This window comes from Opisthorchis viverrini, assembly GCF_000715545.1.
Source record: "Opisthorchis viverrini unplaced genomic scaffold opera_v5_137, whole genome shotgun sequence".
Classification (NCBI taxonomy): Eukaryota; Metazoa; Platyhelminthes; class Trematoda; order Opisthorchiida; family Opisthorchiidae; genus Opisthorchis; species Opisthorchis viverrini.
The window spans coordinates 1,155,491-1,171,248 of NW_008751790.1; the positions used below are offsets into that span (position 1 = coordinate 1,155,491).

At 44.5% G+C, this 15,758-nt stretch overlaps 2 protein-coding genes across 2 annotated transcripts in view; one reads left to right on the plus strand and one right to left on the minus strand.

Moving 5' to 3' along the window:
* The window catches only part of T265_14040 (hypothetical protein), a gene marked incomplete at both ends in the record, with an annotated part of 6,294 nt that extends 3,637 nt beyond the window's left edge, over positions 1–2,657 (plus strand). The window contains 3 exons of the mRNA XM_009171748.1: positions 300–375; positions 916–1,022; positions 2,408–2,657. Of these exons, the coding sequence (XP_009170012.1) occupies positions 300–375; positions 916–1,022; positions 2,408–2,657 (433 nt within the window). The remainder of the gene's footprint in view (positions 1–299; positions 376–915; positions 1,023–2,407) is intronic.
* Positions 2,658–3,197: 540 nt separating this feature from the next.
* The window catches only part of T265_06472 (hypothetical protein), a gene marked incomplete at both ends in the record, with an annotated part of 36,157 nt that continues 23,596 nt past the window's right edge, over positions 3,198–15,758 (minus strand). The window contains 7 exons of the mRNA XM_009171740.1: positions 3,198–3,629; positions 4,914–5,176; positions 7,069–7,494; positions 7,648–8,020; positions 8,249–8,643; positions 9,014–9,094; positions 10,406–10,463. Of these exons, the coding sequence (XP_009170004.1) occupies positions 3,609–3,629; positions 4,914–5,176; positions 7,069–7,494; positions 7,648–8,020; positions 8,249–8,643; positions 9,014–9,094; positions 10,406–10,463 (1,617 nt within the window). The remainder of the gene's footprint in view (positions 3,630–4,913; positions 5,177–7,068; positions 7,495–7,647; positions 8,021–8,248; positions 8,644–9,013; positions 9,095–10,405; positions 10,464–15,758) is intronic.

Genomic DNA, 15,758 nt, shown 5'->3' on the forward strand with positions numbered 1-15,758 from the left:
ATATATATATATATATAACTAAACGAACTTTATGGTTGTACGGCAGTGAAGCATCAGTGCCAACACTGATGTTGCTGTCATGATGGATGATGATGATGAGCACCGGACTCTAGTTTCAAAAGCATATTCATAAATATGGACACGCTGGAAGGAAACACTTGATTGCCCTCACACACACATTGGAGTTTATCTCCAGACCATATCGTAATACGATTTCGCGCTGTGGAAGACTTGTTGTTCTTCGTCGGGCTGCTCCAGACCTCCCTGGGATTGTTAAACCTTTAGCAACCGAATTCCAGTCAGTGTAGCCTGCAGGATCCCTACAGCACAGAGCCTGGCCACTACGATAATGTAACAACTTCCGGTCGGGTCGAGGTGGGCAACCTTGGAACACCCTGTTTCAGCTAATCTAATCAACTGGTCCAAGGAGGACGGGTGTCAGTAGAACGATCTCCAAAAGATGGGACTATAATTCATCAACAAACGTCGTTTCGAATGATGGACTGAACAAGTTGAAAGACGGTCCAGTCGGTCCCCGTCAAATCCCAACTCTGGAAGGACCAAATGAACTCGAGTGGGACGTGGATACCAGTCCGAAATCGTCGACGGAGATGCAGGGTGCAATTTCATTGCTTCAGCGCAAAATAGTACATAACCAAGGCAGTTAGCTAACCACGTTCTTCAGAAGTTGGCGAGTCCGTGTCGGCCGACCTGACGACCTACTCCAAAGTGTTATGAATAGGGAATGGAGCGCGTCCACGGTGGTTCTCATAATCAAAAAAGGTATAAAAAGCACCGAGGCATCAGTTTTTGGGCAATAGTTTCCAAGGTGCCCTCTGGCGTTATCGTACTCAGGGTGATCGGTCATCGATAGAGTCAGATTCGCGAGACGCAAGCTAGATTTCCCCCTGACAGGGATTGCATCGACCATATCTTTACCCTGAGGCAAGTACCGCAACTCCGCCACCTGGAACGGTGACCAACAATGGTCGTCACCCAGCTTCATGTCGAATAAAGATGGGGTAAGCTGTAGCAGCTCGAACCACTGCACTTCGGCGCAAGACTTGTGAGCTGATAAATCGGTTGAACAGAACTGATGCGTATTTGATTCGACTCGAGTTTTGTCGCGTCAGCGATGAAAAAAACAAGAGAGATCAACTAGCGTGGTCTACAAAATTCTTCAAGTAGCCACACCATTGTTGTCAAGGTTCCATCAGGCGCAAAGCCATTAACTGGAATGTTGACAACATAAAGAAACACTAAAAATCCGGGCTGATTCCCGTCCGCCTATGGACAAATTTTGTGAGCGATTGTATTCGAATGCTTATTTGAGTTTCGGCAGATTATTATAAAAATCACTGGTGAATGGAGGAGCAAGCTTACGAGTACCTTAGCCGCAATGGGCTTTCCAGAAACACCTGTTGCGGCAAGCCCACCCGTGCAGTGTGTGAATAGTTGACCATATGCAGCCATCATGCATTTCGGACGCATTCCACACGTCTAGTGGCATGCTTCTGGCCTAACTAGCCGTACGTCAAGTCTTCGGTATATGCCCTGATCGTGAAACGGCCCACTAGTACAACCTCACGTTCGTTTTCCACAAAACTTGAAAGTGAGATTATAACGAGCAGCGTCTTTGAGGAAGTCCCTTTCCCGTTATATTGACACATTCTGTATAACTGAGACAGGAAAAGAATACCAATAAAATTGTCTGTTTGATACATACCAAGTACTAGATAGGCTGTTCCACTGTAAAATGATACGACATTGGTACCTGGTTTGTTCACTTGTATACACTTCTCGATGCTGAATTTGAGGTCATCCTCATTGAAGCTTTCACAGTTTCGGAAGCCATTTTTCGGATTGATTCGCCCAATTAGCTGGCTTATTGTGAAGTTTGTTCATTATTCTTTCCCCTTATGCTCTACAAAACTGAGAACTCCTACGTCTGAACTAGCTCACTCAGTTTCTAGAGGCGAGTAAATCACGGCAACTACATACCTACATATAGAAACGCCCTTCGACAGCACCGTCGAATCATCTGCGACGGAAGTCGAACGGGTGAGGGCTTGGCCGTAGACGTCATACAAAAGCCCTCGTGAGGGTAGCCATGCAACGGAGACAAACTGTGTTGTGTTACAATTAGATAGGCGGTTTCAATGACCCCATTTTACCCTCTCTATTTCAAGAAGCCCAGTTTGTTTCCTTCGTTAAGTGTAACTTTGAAACCCTTGGGTACACCGATCCGCTGATATGCTGTTCAGGACTAATCGAGTTCAGTCGAACCTTAAATCTTCAGGTCAGGAGATCGCAGCCTTGAATCTGTGCTCCATCGAACCCAGATGTTTAACTGGCAGCACTATTTATGACAACTGATAAATATAATTATCAGTGGACACTAACGCAGTGCTTCTACTTCACTTTTTTCCGGTTACCGCTTTCGAATTGGTCAGAGTTGGGCGCGTGCATCCCGCCGGCACCACCGAACCTCTTATTCTGGAGATAACTCCGAAAAAAACGTTCGGCTGAAACACCTTTCGGTGCCTAACTGCCGCGCCACTAGAAGGAAGCATGAGGACTGGGCTACTACCAGGTTGCCCAAGCCGAGTCAGGGGAAATCGAGAGGCAAAGGTCGGGTTCGAACTACGGACCTTGCGGTCAGTAAATTCGCGTTCTAACCGGTGAACCGTCGTCCCTGCTAGCATGTACCCGATCGGATATAATCTACCCTAGACTGGTCATATTCAAATCCAATATTTCACGTGAAACCTGGCATTGGGCCTTAAAAGTTAAGTGGTTTTTCGAGAACGTTGTCTTTCAGACATGCTGTTCAGCTTGCTTGATTTAAGCCACTTGTCGGAGTGGTTGGTAAGCACTTATTTGGAACCGAATGCTGACCAGCTACGTGATCACTTCGCCGTCCACTAAAACCTTGAATATCCCACATATGTCACTAAGTTCAGTGTAGTTATTTGCTCCACGTACCACCCATCAAGAAAACCCTGATAATGTACATTCGGCGTGCAACAAGCGCATAAGTGTAGCACCTTCGAAATCGACAAGAGCGAGTGGAAAGGATGTTGTCTATGCTTCACAACAGGGGATTATTAAGCCGTCTTGGGCCTGATATAGACTAATCTCTAGGAGAATGGTCGGCAGTCTGTCGTACCGAAGCGAAAAAAAAATGACGATATATTTATGTATTTGATTGCTCCGCATATAGTGACGATACATAATGTTGAGAAATGGGAAAAAAACGTGTTGAATAACGTGTCCCAGATCGCGCTCAATGGCGCATTGAGGTATGCCAAAATAGGTAACAGAACAGGGGGGATAACTTTATCCCTAATGTAACGGAAATGAGTACACGAAAAGCAATACAAGCGATGGTTATAAACCATAGAACAGAGGATAGAGAGGGCGCTTGGTCGTTTTGGGTTGGCAATTTAATGGATGGAGGATGGAAACGATGGAGAGGGGTAACTGTACATGATCACCTTTGGAAAATGATAGATGGAGAACAGGCACCAACTACTATGGGGGTTTCGTAGGTCCTAAGGGGAATCAGAGAAGGTGGCTCACTTTCAGTTGAGTTAAAATTTCCGGAATTAGACCTCGGCAATTGGAAGCTGTGGGGAGAGTTGTAATGGTAGACGGAGTAGTTCATTCTGGTTGGTATGCTAAGGTTCACAAGCAATCATTCTGAGTAATGCCTACTGATGCAGACTATGCCCTTTGGTTTTTAAACCCTTTGTGAGGTGTGGTGCTGAAATCGGATTTATTCACCGGTTGACCTGACGAGTTGACAGGCACTAGACGCTGACATCACTTAAAGATTATGGAGCATATCTACCCATTAGACGGCAGTCTAACCGTTGGTGCCTTCGTGGCTCAAAAGCGATCAAAACAAGCCTGTCGCATCTTTACACGCGTTACAAACATATATGCTATGTTCCTTGAGACAAGTAAACTTGGTCAAACCGCCGAGCGACAAATGTATTTTTGGGGGATCTTCTTGAATAGGAGTATAGCAGTCACTCCAACAAACTGACACTACTAGTAACAACTGACCCTCACAAGGGGTTTTGAGGAAATCGTAGTCAAGTAGTGTTCCTGAATTGACCCTCCACTTCAACCAAAAAATTGAATCTCATTTTCAACAGTTGCATATCTAAGTGTAGCAGAAAACTGAGTAACCTTACAACGACATCGCCATGGAGAACAAGGTTCGAGTTTACCCTCGCGATGCAATTTAACTGTACGGGAGGGAAAATATCACACCGCACACGTCCATGCCGATTATTTTTGGTGGCATTAGATATTCACTGAAATTAAAGTAATCACAGCAAGTTACGAACTATTGACAAAATTCACGTGGGCTAATTTGACCAGTCAGGAACACGCGAGGTGAAGCGATCCATGAATTCCTTATTCGATGTGGTAGACCTGGCTGAGGTGTCGGTTGAAACGCACTCACTGATCGTGCTTAAAGTGACGAATCCTGTCCCAAAGTTGCCAATCTCGATAAATCGCGAGAGCAGAGAGGTGTTCGACGTGGTTGTTGCTTTCAACGGTAAGGTATCGTGACTATCTGGTGTTCAAGCCAGTCACCTGGTATCCTAACTGTCGGGTGTCTGTTTTAGCATGACTGTCTTTATATAAGGTCCATGAGCCATTGAACGGATGTAATTAGCCCTGAACTAAATTGTGAACATTTCCAGGTTATTTCAATTAGCAGGTGGAATTAATTCGCTCAATCACACCGGCACTTTCCCAACGACTTGTGCTAGGGAACCCATCTTGGCACAAACGTCCCACTTGGAAGGTGAGCGACTATACCTGGTTAACTAAGTCCACGGTAACGACATTCGAATTCTGATGTGAATTCGTCTGAAAATGATACTGGTTCTTACTTCGTCTTCGAGTTCGTCATTTGCTGCTTGTTGCAACATCGCTCGCGTTAGGATTTGTGGGGAATGTCCATGCTCTACCGGTCTGGAATTGATAAGCTGTTCACTCTTCAGTTGTATATAATCTCCATCAGAATGCGAGGTATCTGGTCGATCAGTTTTCGATACGGGCGTTGTTATCAGTGTGCACCGTATCGTATCGTCCTGGTCTGTGCGTTCGGTTTGAAGGCCTGATGATAGTGTCTTTTGATCCGAGTTGGCATCGCCTATGATGAGGGAGAGAGAATTTTTCAGTATACCTTCGAGCCCAACTTCTGTGAGGATGTGTAGAACATAGATCAAATGATAAAGCCTAGACATCAACTTTGATTGTTCATCCATATTAGCTTCGTGTAAAACGCCGTTTTGTATCCGCATGCTAAATCTGACCTGTGTTTCTTACCCCTCTCAAAGTCAAGCTATTCTTGTAGAGGACGATCATCCCGTGCAAAAGTACGCACAGTGCGATGCATTCGGCTTGTTGTCAAAATTCCAGTCACTGTATCGCATGGCACCATGAAAACTTTGTTCTCTAAACAGTTACATTGATGACTGACGGTCGCCGCTCCAGGCGGGCGATTGCAGTCCAGTAAATTATTGCGATCTCAAAAAGTCTAAATCCATGGTGCAGGTTCGAAAAGTTCGGAATTTATAGTGGATTTTCTGAGCAGTCCTTCACCGCCGTGGTACTTATGATACGAATTGATATATTCAATAAATGAAACCGAGTTGCCAGTTGAATTTCTACGAAAAGTCATGGCGAGCTTGAGTGATGGATTCCCGCACCTTGATTGGGACCCGCAGGGAGGTTCACCGAGTGACAAGTTCTTATCTAGATAGGTTTTTCTGTTGTTGCAGCGCACTTATTCCAAGAAAGAAGTTACGCGAAATCAGGTAGGATGAGAACACTGACCTGACAGTTCATTTCAGTGGTTCAGACGTGAGCATAACATCCTATGCTTCACTTCAAGAAATTGTGAGAACACCCCATAAGAAAACTGACTTGGTATTGAGCCATCTTCCAACTTATACTGAGACACCAGGAAACCTTTCATGCCATTCCGAAAAATTCCAATGAGAAACCTTTGGCAATGAGAACGTAGTAACATTGAACTGTTTGGTCGCTCAAAGATAACAGCAATGATACAAAGATGAGGAAAGTATTAGAACCGGAACAAGAAGGACAAGTTTAAGTGCAGGCTAGTCAGCGGATAAACGAGCACCACTGGTTTCATAGTTTGGTCATATCATTGAGTGTCTCCACCCATCGCTTCCATGAGTCTTCCGCTCCAAATCCTGGCAGACCGCATGTACCAACGTGGATAGTATCAAATGAGGCGCAGGTCTCGATTTCGTCTAGCCCCTTTCTCCGCGGAGTAATTATGCTGAAGTTGGCCTCAGCACTACAAGTATTCTTTCTGAGGATTTTTAGTGCATGGTCCAAGAGCGCCAGTAGTCGTCAAATGGCTGACGGCGAACAACTCTGGGAGTTTTATCCGTTTAAACAGTGTTGTCCGTTTAACGAACTGTGCACACACGTGTTACAGATTCCTACGCTATGACCGAAAGATTGTTGCCCTGTCCATAATGTACCCGAGCGACCAACATGTTGGCTAATATAAGCAATCCGCACACAAGGGAAAATAGCCCAAGGTCACCTAGGCGTCCGCTGAGAGGCTATTACATGGGGAGATATTCAGGAGTGACGTATGAACTGGACCTGTGCAGTCAAAGTTTTACTACGAGTTAACTACTAGCTAATCAGCAACCCACAGCTTAATCGTATTGTTTGGACCACCGACCTCAAATTCCATTGAGTATTTTTCTGGGCTTAACCTGAGCTAAAATTGGGGGGAGTCAGATGGAATACACAGTGCAGAAGTTGATTTACACGACGATCAGTCTCCAGAATGCAGTTCATCAAAGATTCTATCTTATAAGTGTTGTTCTGGAGACCACTGTCTGGTGCCTATTAGGGCCACGACGAAGGCATCATATACGTCAAGATAAACAAGCAGCCACTTCGAATGACAGAGTGGACAGGGATCATCGACAAAAATGCGAAGTAAAACATATTCCAGTGGATGTAAATGTCCTTCAAGATACGGTTACAGCTTACACTCATTACCATTCAGCTCTGGCTGGTTCGGTACACTATTTTTCCAAACCAACTCCCAGGGCTCAGCATCTTCAGAGGACATGGGGTGGATCAGCATCGAGGGGAATACGCCTCGTATTCGCGTGTACTGTTGAGTAGCCGCGGAATTTGAAGAGGGGACCAATAGTTCACCTTCCCACCAACCGTCATCAACACCGGAAGTGATGGAATTATTTAACCGATTCAAGGGAGATAGCTCATCGGGACTTGATGTATCGGTTGCGCCATCCGGGACAGGAGCTCGACCGAGTACGCGTATGACCGAACCGGGAGAGAAATGCAGTTCGTCCGGGTGGTTTCCTTCGAATTCTATTAGCGTACGCACAAAGCTGCCTGGAATGGGGAGGTGTTTTCCCGGCTTTTTGACATCCGGCGTTGCAGGAGTGGCTGATATCAGGCGAAAATGGGAAGATAAAATAAAGGTTACAGGAGATATTTATGTTTATATTTATAATGGGTGCTTACGGGACCACCTCGTTTCTGATGAACACAAGGTCCAAAGTTCTCACAGCTAGTATGCAGTGGTTTAAAGGTGCTTACTCGGTAGTGTACCGTGACCAGCGTTTATCGACTGGAATTGGTCGCTCGATGCCGTTGGGATACTATTCTGATGAAGCCCGGAATTTCTTTTTGTCCCGTAGCTAGGTAGGTGAGACTTTGAATGCTTGATCACCTCTTCCTCTACATGGGGTGGTGCAGCGACTATATTCTCGTACGGTGAAGCATTTGCTATCTTAGGTGGCATATCTGCTGCGGTCGAAGTATTCGGCACTGCTTTGTCATCCAGTTGACTCGCCTCGACTTCATCTTCGTTGTCTGTCTCAAGCTGCGATCTTGATCTGATTTGGGGCTGATGCAACCGGAGATAGTTGAGGGGGACCAAACCTTCGTTACCGTCGATGAGGCTACGAACCTGGAATTAATTATGAAGTTAGGGATAAAAATAGCAGTCGGCGACTATTGGAAATCAGCCTAGCTAATGGGAAGACGGGAACGCTTTCGCGAAGTCATACCGCGTATTGGGGGACTTCGGGTTTCCCACAGTTCAACGCGACCGCGTGACAAAGTGCTAAAAAGATTGTTTTCCACCAATTGTGGAAACAATAGGAGTGTGATCTTTGAGGATAAGAGGGAGACGTACCTTAACCCAACCACTTGATCCAGCAGGGTCCAGCAAAACCACCGTCTCGTGCATCACTAGATCCAGCTCATCCGGTCTTTTGGCTCGAAACTCGTGCAAAACGCTTGCTTGCTGCAAGCGCCCGTGGTCGGACCACAGCAACTCCAAGTCCAGTGATTCATTTACTAGGGCATCATTTGATTTATGTTCTCGTCTGCCTAAAGAACCATGCTGCGTACGAGTTTTGTCCATAGAAAGGTCGTCATGAGCACGAAGTGTGGGTTCGACATTCTGATAATCGTGGCTGGCCGAATTAATCGCTCGTAACGAGCCCCAAGCAGTGGTTCTGTTAGGCGTCACTGTCCCATTGCCTGGCTTCCGACTAGAGGCCTGTCCGATTGTCGCAGGGCGTGGGGCTAAAATGTACAGAAGGCTTGGTGTAAGTATAACATTTCGTAAAACGTTTCATTTTTATTGAAATGAAATGGTACAACTAAACGCAAAATCAAGAGTAGACGACTGCGAGAACAAAACAAATTTCATTCCTTCCCCAAAATAATGGTCCTATGCAGGTACAACACAATAATATTGAGGAACCTCGCCATATGCGGGGCAATCTCTAGGACTAGGGAGTTTCTGTTGGTTGTTCCATTAGCCTGTGTTATGATTGGTTGACGTCTGTGTGACGATTGAGCTTGGTCTTCCCAGCATCCATCGCATGGTCGGTGAGCTCTGTCCTAGACCTCTCAGTATTCGAAGATCCGACCTTTACTAATGTAACTTCACGGGGATTCCTGTGGAACTTGATCACGTCACGCTCTATCTCATGGTCTAGTGATCCAGATCCGTAGCACTCTCGATCTTCATCTATTGAGATCAAGGATAGTACATCATACCACGTGGTAAAGGAATTGGTAATTTCCTCCTAATTTGTATAGCTGTATTTCATTCGGCATATCTGCTGTTTCGTCAATATTATCTTTTGACCTGGAAGTTACGCTCCGTAAAGTACCTCAAGCCACTTGGATTCTTTTCTGATGGGAATTGGAACATGTGGTGTCAAACTGGCTATTTGTTCTTGTTTTGGTACAGCTGTTGTGTTCCTTCGAATGTGTTATGATGATTCTACTATACCGGTCCGTATGCGCCTTCCTCCTGCTAATCAAAACAGCTTACAATGTTAGTCATTTTGTTCGGTTCCCGTTCGGCTAGGAATTCGATAGCTCCAACTGTATAGCTGAGCAGTGCATTGGCATTTTCTATTAAATTCTACGTCACAATGACGGTTGTCGTCTATCTAGCAAATCTACAGTTTGAGGTTAAGAACTGACAGTACAGTGCAGTGCTTATGCAATACTATTGCTTCAGTGATTGATACTGATATCGGAAACCTGTTGAGTTATTGATGGACAGATGTGTTGGACAGGCCAATTTATGTCGGATACTAACGAACGGCATTTGTTTATCGAAGTTGAATTACGTATCCAGTCCAACAAATCATACGACTTTACGGTTTCCATGAGTCCGGATGTGTTTGGATTACTCGGAAATGATTTTATTATTACCTGTCTAGTGAAATCGTGCGTGTCTGAGATGAACGCGACTGTGAATTCAAGCGAGGAAACAACTCCGTAATCTTGGGGTTCCCTAACTTGTTTAGGATTCAAACAGCATTGCTGATCGTATGTTCTGCTCCGAAAATCCTCACCAAGCTCTGCCAGAAAATTTCTGTGGGCGCTCTCCTCAAATTCGGTGTCACTTCTTAGTCCCAATGCCCAAACGTCATCAATAACGCTAATTACACCAAGATAAGAGGGTGTGTTGCGCGAATGAATGTAGAATCATAGAAGGAAAACATATTTTTTCGGACGACGTCATGTTTATTGTTTTCTTTTCTCTTAGAGCATATCGATCAAACGAACCTGAATAAAAACAAAAGCGTCATGATTGGGAGTATAATTACACAGAACTGACTATATATAGCTCAGTGGTTAACGTGGAGCTTACTGACCGGAAGATCTGTGGTTCGCATCTAACGCTGACATCTCGACTGCCCTTGTTTAGGCTTGGACAACCAGAAAATTTTACAGCCCTCGTGGTTCCTCCTTCCGAAAGAGTTACAGCTGAACGATTATTAGTTGATTTACGACAGACTCTAGTTATGGATGTTGGACGTACCGGCTGAAGTCCATTTGTCCGAGCCAAGAGTGTTCGCACGGATGGAGTAGCTGGATTCCTGTGAACAGTGGACAACAGAGAAAAACAATCCCAGTTTGTGTTAAATTATAGCTAAGCACAAATCGCAAGATGGGCTTTTACCAGCTGAATTCGCGTAAGTGTATGAGTTGGCATCAAAATGATACGTGTGGTATTGGGCTTAGTCTGTTACTAGAATAAACACACACACAATAGGTAACCGAACAGGACTGGATAGAAAAGTGTCCAGACCGGTGACTGATGACGAAGCACGGATGTGGCGTGTAGAAACAGCTCACTGATCTGGCAACAGAAGAACACGCAGCTCTCCTCTCCCTTTCAAAACAGATTAAAATTACTGCAAACCAGATCCAAGGCTTTTCTGGCAGTGTCACTTCGCATAAGCGTCATCAATACATCAAGGTGCCTAACAAGCACAATCCTGAGAGGAGAACGCTTTTTTAGAGCTGAAAGGAGGAAGGGTGCGGAATGAGTGTGAAATACCCTAAGCCAATTGAGAAAATGATTGAGCAGCAACAAGATAAACACAACGCGTCCTTATACAGGATGCAGTGCAACTCATTTCTCAATCACGGGATTCAGACCATGTGGTCACGTGTTGACAGGCTCCTTGAGTAACGACTTCTCAGATGGAAGGCTCACCCGTTGTGTGAATTATCCTTTATCTGTATTGCTTCTTCGTATTTTGGTATAGACTAGATCCACTTACAAGCCGAAATTTCCATTGAAATTTCCAATTCTCAACTCTGATGCCGGATAAATACAGGCCGGTTGGACAATATAACTGCGGTGCCCTAAAATGAATCAGGTTGTGTAATAATATAACCAATCAGCAAACAAGCTAAGTAAACTGGGAAATTCAGAGAATGGCAAATCAACGAATATAAAAATTAAGAGTAGTCATGACGTGCAAGTCAAAACACGTTTTTGTCCCATGTCAACGTAATCTAAATACGCAAGCAGAACGCAGTGGCAAGCGGAAACCGCCCGTTAAATCGGTGGGATCTGTTCTCAACGTCTCGCAGATCGAAATAATTCGGGGTCGTTTCACTAACATGATGAGTACGCTGATGCTAGAAGTCTCCATTGATAGCGCTCTTCAAAAATGCAGCTTGGAGCGTCCTTCATACATATAAGTTAATGGGTGAGATTGGAGAACTAATTGAAATCGAACTCGAATCTCGTTACCGCGGATGCATCGACCAGCAAAATCTGTTTTTCAGTACACAACAGTCCCGACTCTGATGGTTACGGAAAATGAAGGATACATCATTTCGTCTTCGATTGATTCCCCAGTGGTTTACAAAACGCAATCAGGAAGTATAAAAGAAATATAGTCTTCACTCTTCACGAGCCAAATCTACCAAAGATGTGTAAAGTTTGGTTGGAACACTGACTCTCGGAGTATGAAGTACGCAGCTGATCTTTTGAGTATCAACTAGCTAAGTGCATCGATCGCACTAAATAGGATACACCCATCGAGCCATTTAGTTGGAATTTCAAAGAGCTGTATGCCATCTTGCACCCAGCGATTCACTGATTGGAATCACTCCAAAGGCACACGAAATGAAGAGTGTGTTTTACTGGATTTCATGTTTCGTCGCCATCAAAGAAAATCAACTACTACTTAGTTTTACTGTCCTTTCCGGTATGAGTCGGTGTTTGATAATAGCTCCAACTGATGGTATCTCGCGTTTCACTCCGAGGTTTCCTTCAAGCTGACTCAAGCAACGTGAGCAATTTTACAGTCGACACTACGCTAAAAACGCTTACCTAACGAAGTGGCACCATGAGGCGGCTAGTATGTCGCGTACAAATTAGACATATTCAAGGAAAAACCGAAAAAAATGATTCCATAAAATATTTCCAACTAAAATTCAACAAAACGCAGTGTTATTCAAGAGAACTCACTGGATTTTATTAATTCTAAAACGAAGTTCCAAATACACAGTATATGACGAAGTGCCACTAGCAAAAATTGAAATCAAACGGACCCCTAGTGCAGATGTGGATACAGGCCTTCAAGTCAGGAAAGTGGCCCGCGAATCCACACAACAGACACTGTGACATTGATTTCTGGCTACTCACGAGTGGTTAGAGGGTGATGCTATCGAGAACATCCTGACTCTGGCGATCCCGGAAAACGGGGTGTCTAAGCCGTACCCACCACAAAACTATGTTGGGTAGGAATACAAAAACGGGTTTTTTAATTTGGGTCCTCAAACACCGAAGGATAGTTGCTGACTGCAAAAAGTAAAGATAAATATAAGTGCCAAATTTTAAAGACGAAAAGCTCACCCGTCTGTGGAACCAAAGCGAACAGAGATATTAGCAGGACAAATTTATATCAGCTCAATGAATTTTTGTTGATTATTTTTCGGTCAACATTAAGAACGTTTCGCATAGACATCGCAAGCATGCGACTATTAGCTGAATAAAAGCAGGTTACCAGTTTCATCTATCATCTGTTGCAAAATATACCGTTCGCTCGACATCTTTGGACTGATCGTTCGTATACAGAAGGCCGCGCATTGCGCACTCTCGCATACTCTCATCCGTTAGCACAGTTTCCAAGTCATCTAATCAGCAAGTTGCAGACCTGTATATGTCTTCTGCATTTGCATGGTACTGCTACAATGGGGGCTACCGATTCTGCTCCCTCCTTGGGTACATGGATGAGTGGCAGGCCAGTGCAAACCACGAGTTCAATCCTCCTGTCACCCGGAGTACGTCAACGCACCACCGCAACTGACCCAGGCGATCCAACACGTACACTATCTTGGCCAGTCTCAGGGATGTGACACAGGCAAACCACCTGCATAAGTCAGACAAACCTGTCGATTTCAGTCTCAAGGGAAACCTTCAGTTGAGCTGCGGCATAATTTAGCAATCACCTCCGACAATCCGAGACACATGATACACACTTTTCGGCAATAGGAATTCCAGGCTCTTTCAGTATACCTCAAATGCGGTCTCTCAGCTTCGAAGAATAATTTACACTCACTGCTTAAAAGTAACCAATAGTTAAACCCTTTGTTGAAAACTTTCAGTAAACAGTAAGAGGATTTGAGTTTGGAAGCCAAACAAGCTACCTAATAATCATCTGACGGGATCAATCGTCATTAAAAACTGACGAAATACTAGTTTGTTTTGCTTGTGTATGTGACGTGGAATTCTGTTTAAATTGTTAAGTCTGAAAGCACACAAGCCCTCGCCATAGGATCGGATGAGAATGACCGAAGCCAGGAGATCGAAGCTTCATTCGTTATTGTCTTGAGTCTGATAGCGTAGCAGAATAAAACGCATGGGCTGAAGAGTAGAGCGAAACATAGCGGAAATCCCTCTGATAATGTTTTTTTCGAATAAATTACGGTACGACGATCGCCTCATTGTTCAGTGACAGTCATCAACAATTAGGCTAATTTCACGAGAGTTTGGGTCTAGACTAGTTAAACGATACTTTCAAATAATTCTTTGAAGCCGGCAAACGACATTTATGGCATTCCGGAAGTGCCTGAAATTTTCCACTGTACATTATGTGCCCCGTATTGTCTCGATTTACTACTGCTGAATTATGCTGCGCTTCAACTGAAGGTTCCCACTGAAGCTGCAATCGGCAGGGTTATTTGACACGTGCTATCGGGAATGCTTACAAGTTGAACGGAGATTTTCCTTTTTTCCCGTGCCATTATGACGATTGGCCGTCCGCCGTCGTTTTGGCTGCGCGTGCAGCCTAGCGAAAGCTATTGATCTCCTGGTTGGCGGACTTAATTCGGTACCGTCAGTGCGCACTTGTTGCTAGCTTACCATACCGTCCGTCTGTGCCAAAACCCAGAGACGAGTTCAGACACAGCGCGCTTGGACTGCCTGAATCAGTTGCAGCGGGGCCGTCGTATCTGAGTTAAGGGAAAATCGAACTCGTGGTTCGTACCGGCCCAGGTGCATACGTGTCTAGACATGTGTTGGACATATACCAGAACCCTGAGTGCCAGAGGGAAAGCTTTACATAGAAATTCGGCGTTGATTGGCATTGTTAAGAGGCCCCATGACCGTCTTGAATTATCAACATTTTGCCGAAGCTATTCGGCTTTCCAACCATCACAATCACAATTGTGTTTGTTCGTGAAGGTTGCTCGGCAGACTATCGTCCCTGGTGGCGTCGGATACGATGTCGGTTAGTCTGGATTTTCTCTCATTTTCGCATCCACGCCAACATTTTGCAACAAACTACGTTATCGAAATGTGATGTTAAGAGAGCACTTGACTGGCGTTGGATTTTGTTAAATGACACTGATTTAATATCTCGTCTTCTGTAGCTGTCCATGCGGCCGAATTAGGTCTGTTCGTCGAGTATATGAAACAGAAAGTTAATCCCCGTTCATACAACTGATGAGCATCAACTGTCTGAGCTTATAGTTTTGTTTATTATGGTGGTTATCCACTAAGGCATCTTAGTAAATGGGGACGCTGAGTTTCGTGCGCACAACACCGCCCTACTAACGTTATCACTCCGGATGCCGTCTTGTCACACTTTGACAACGCAAAACAACATATCTAATCAACTGACTCATCAGCGAAACAAAGATATTGGCAGGATAAACACCGAACAGAAGAAAAACCAACACGTAACACTACATAGCTTTCTGGCCAGATTTACCAAGTACTGCCTCGTGAACTACAGCCATCATAAGCATGTTATATCTGCTCAAACCTACATATAACTTCACAACAAAGAATTTTTCAATAATCAGTTCTGGCCTACTTTATGTGACTCGGTGAACCGGGTGATCATAGTCTCACGCACAAATTGTGTGTAAACAGCCGCGTTTGACGATTTGTTACTGAGTTGTAAAGTCTTCTTCCTCGTTAGACAAGAGCAATGCATTGATCTTCATTCGGGTTCTGGCATAGGTAGCTAAGATTAGCAAGCCCTTTTTCAATTCACCCACTTGAACAAACTGATGTCAAAAAAGTGGATATAGAAAATGTCATCGTTTCGAGGAAGTTAATTTTGGTTCTGCCTAAGTGAACGGCGTTTTTACCGGCATGTGGACGATCAGTCCAAAGGTATCAAACGTATGGAGATCGTACTTGGACCTGAGCTTTATTCTGGTCTTTCCTGTAAGTTGAACGTAGCCTAGAGCAAACGAAAATCGAGCACTCACACCGAGGGATAAACTTCAATGAAACAAAAACGAGAGAAGCTGAAGCCTCGGACATATTTCTCATCACTATTTGTCTCAACTATGGAATAATGGTGACCCGCCTCCAAATGTTCTGGTCGGGAAATATGATCGGAACGATCTTATGAGAC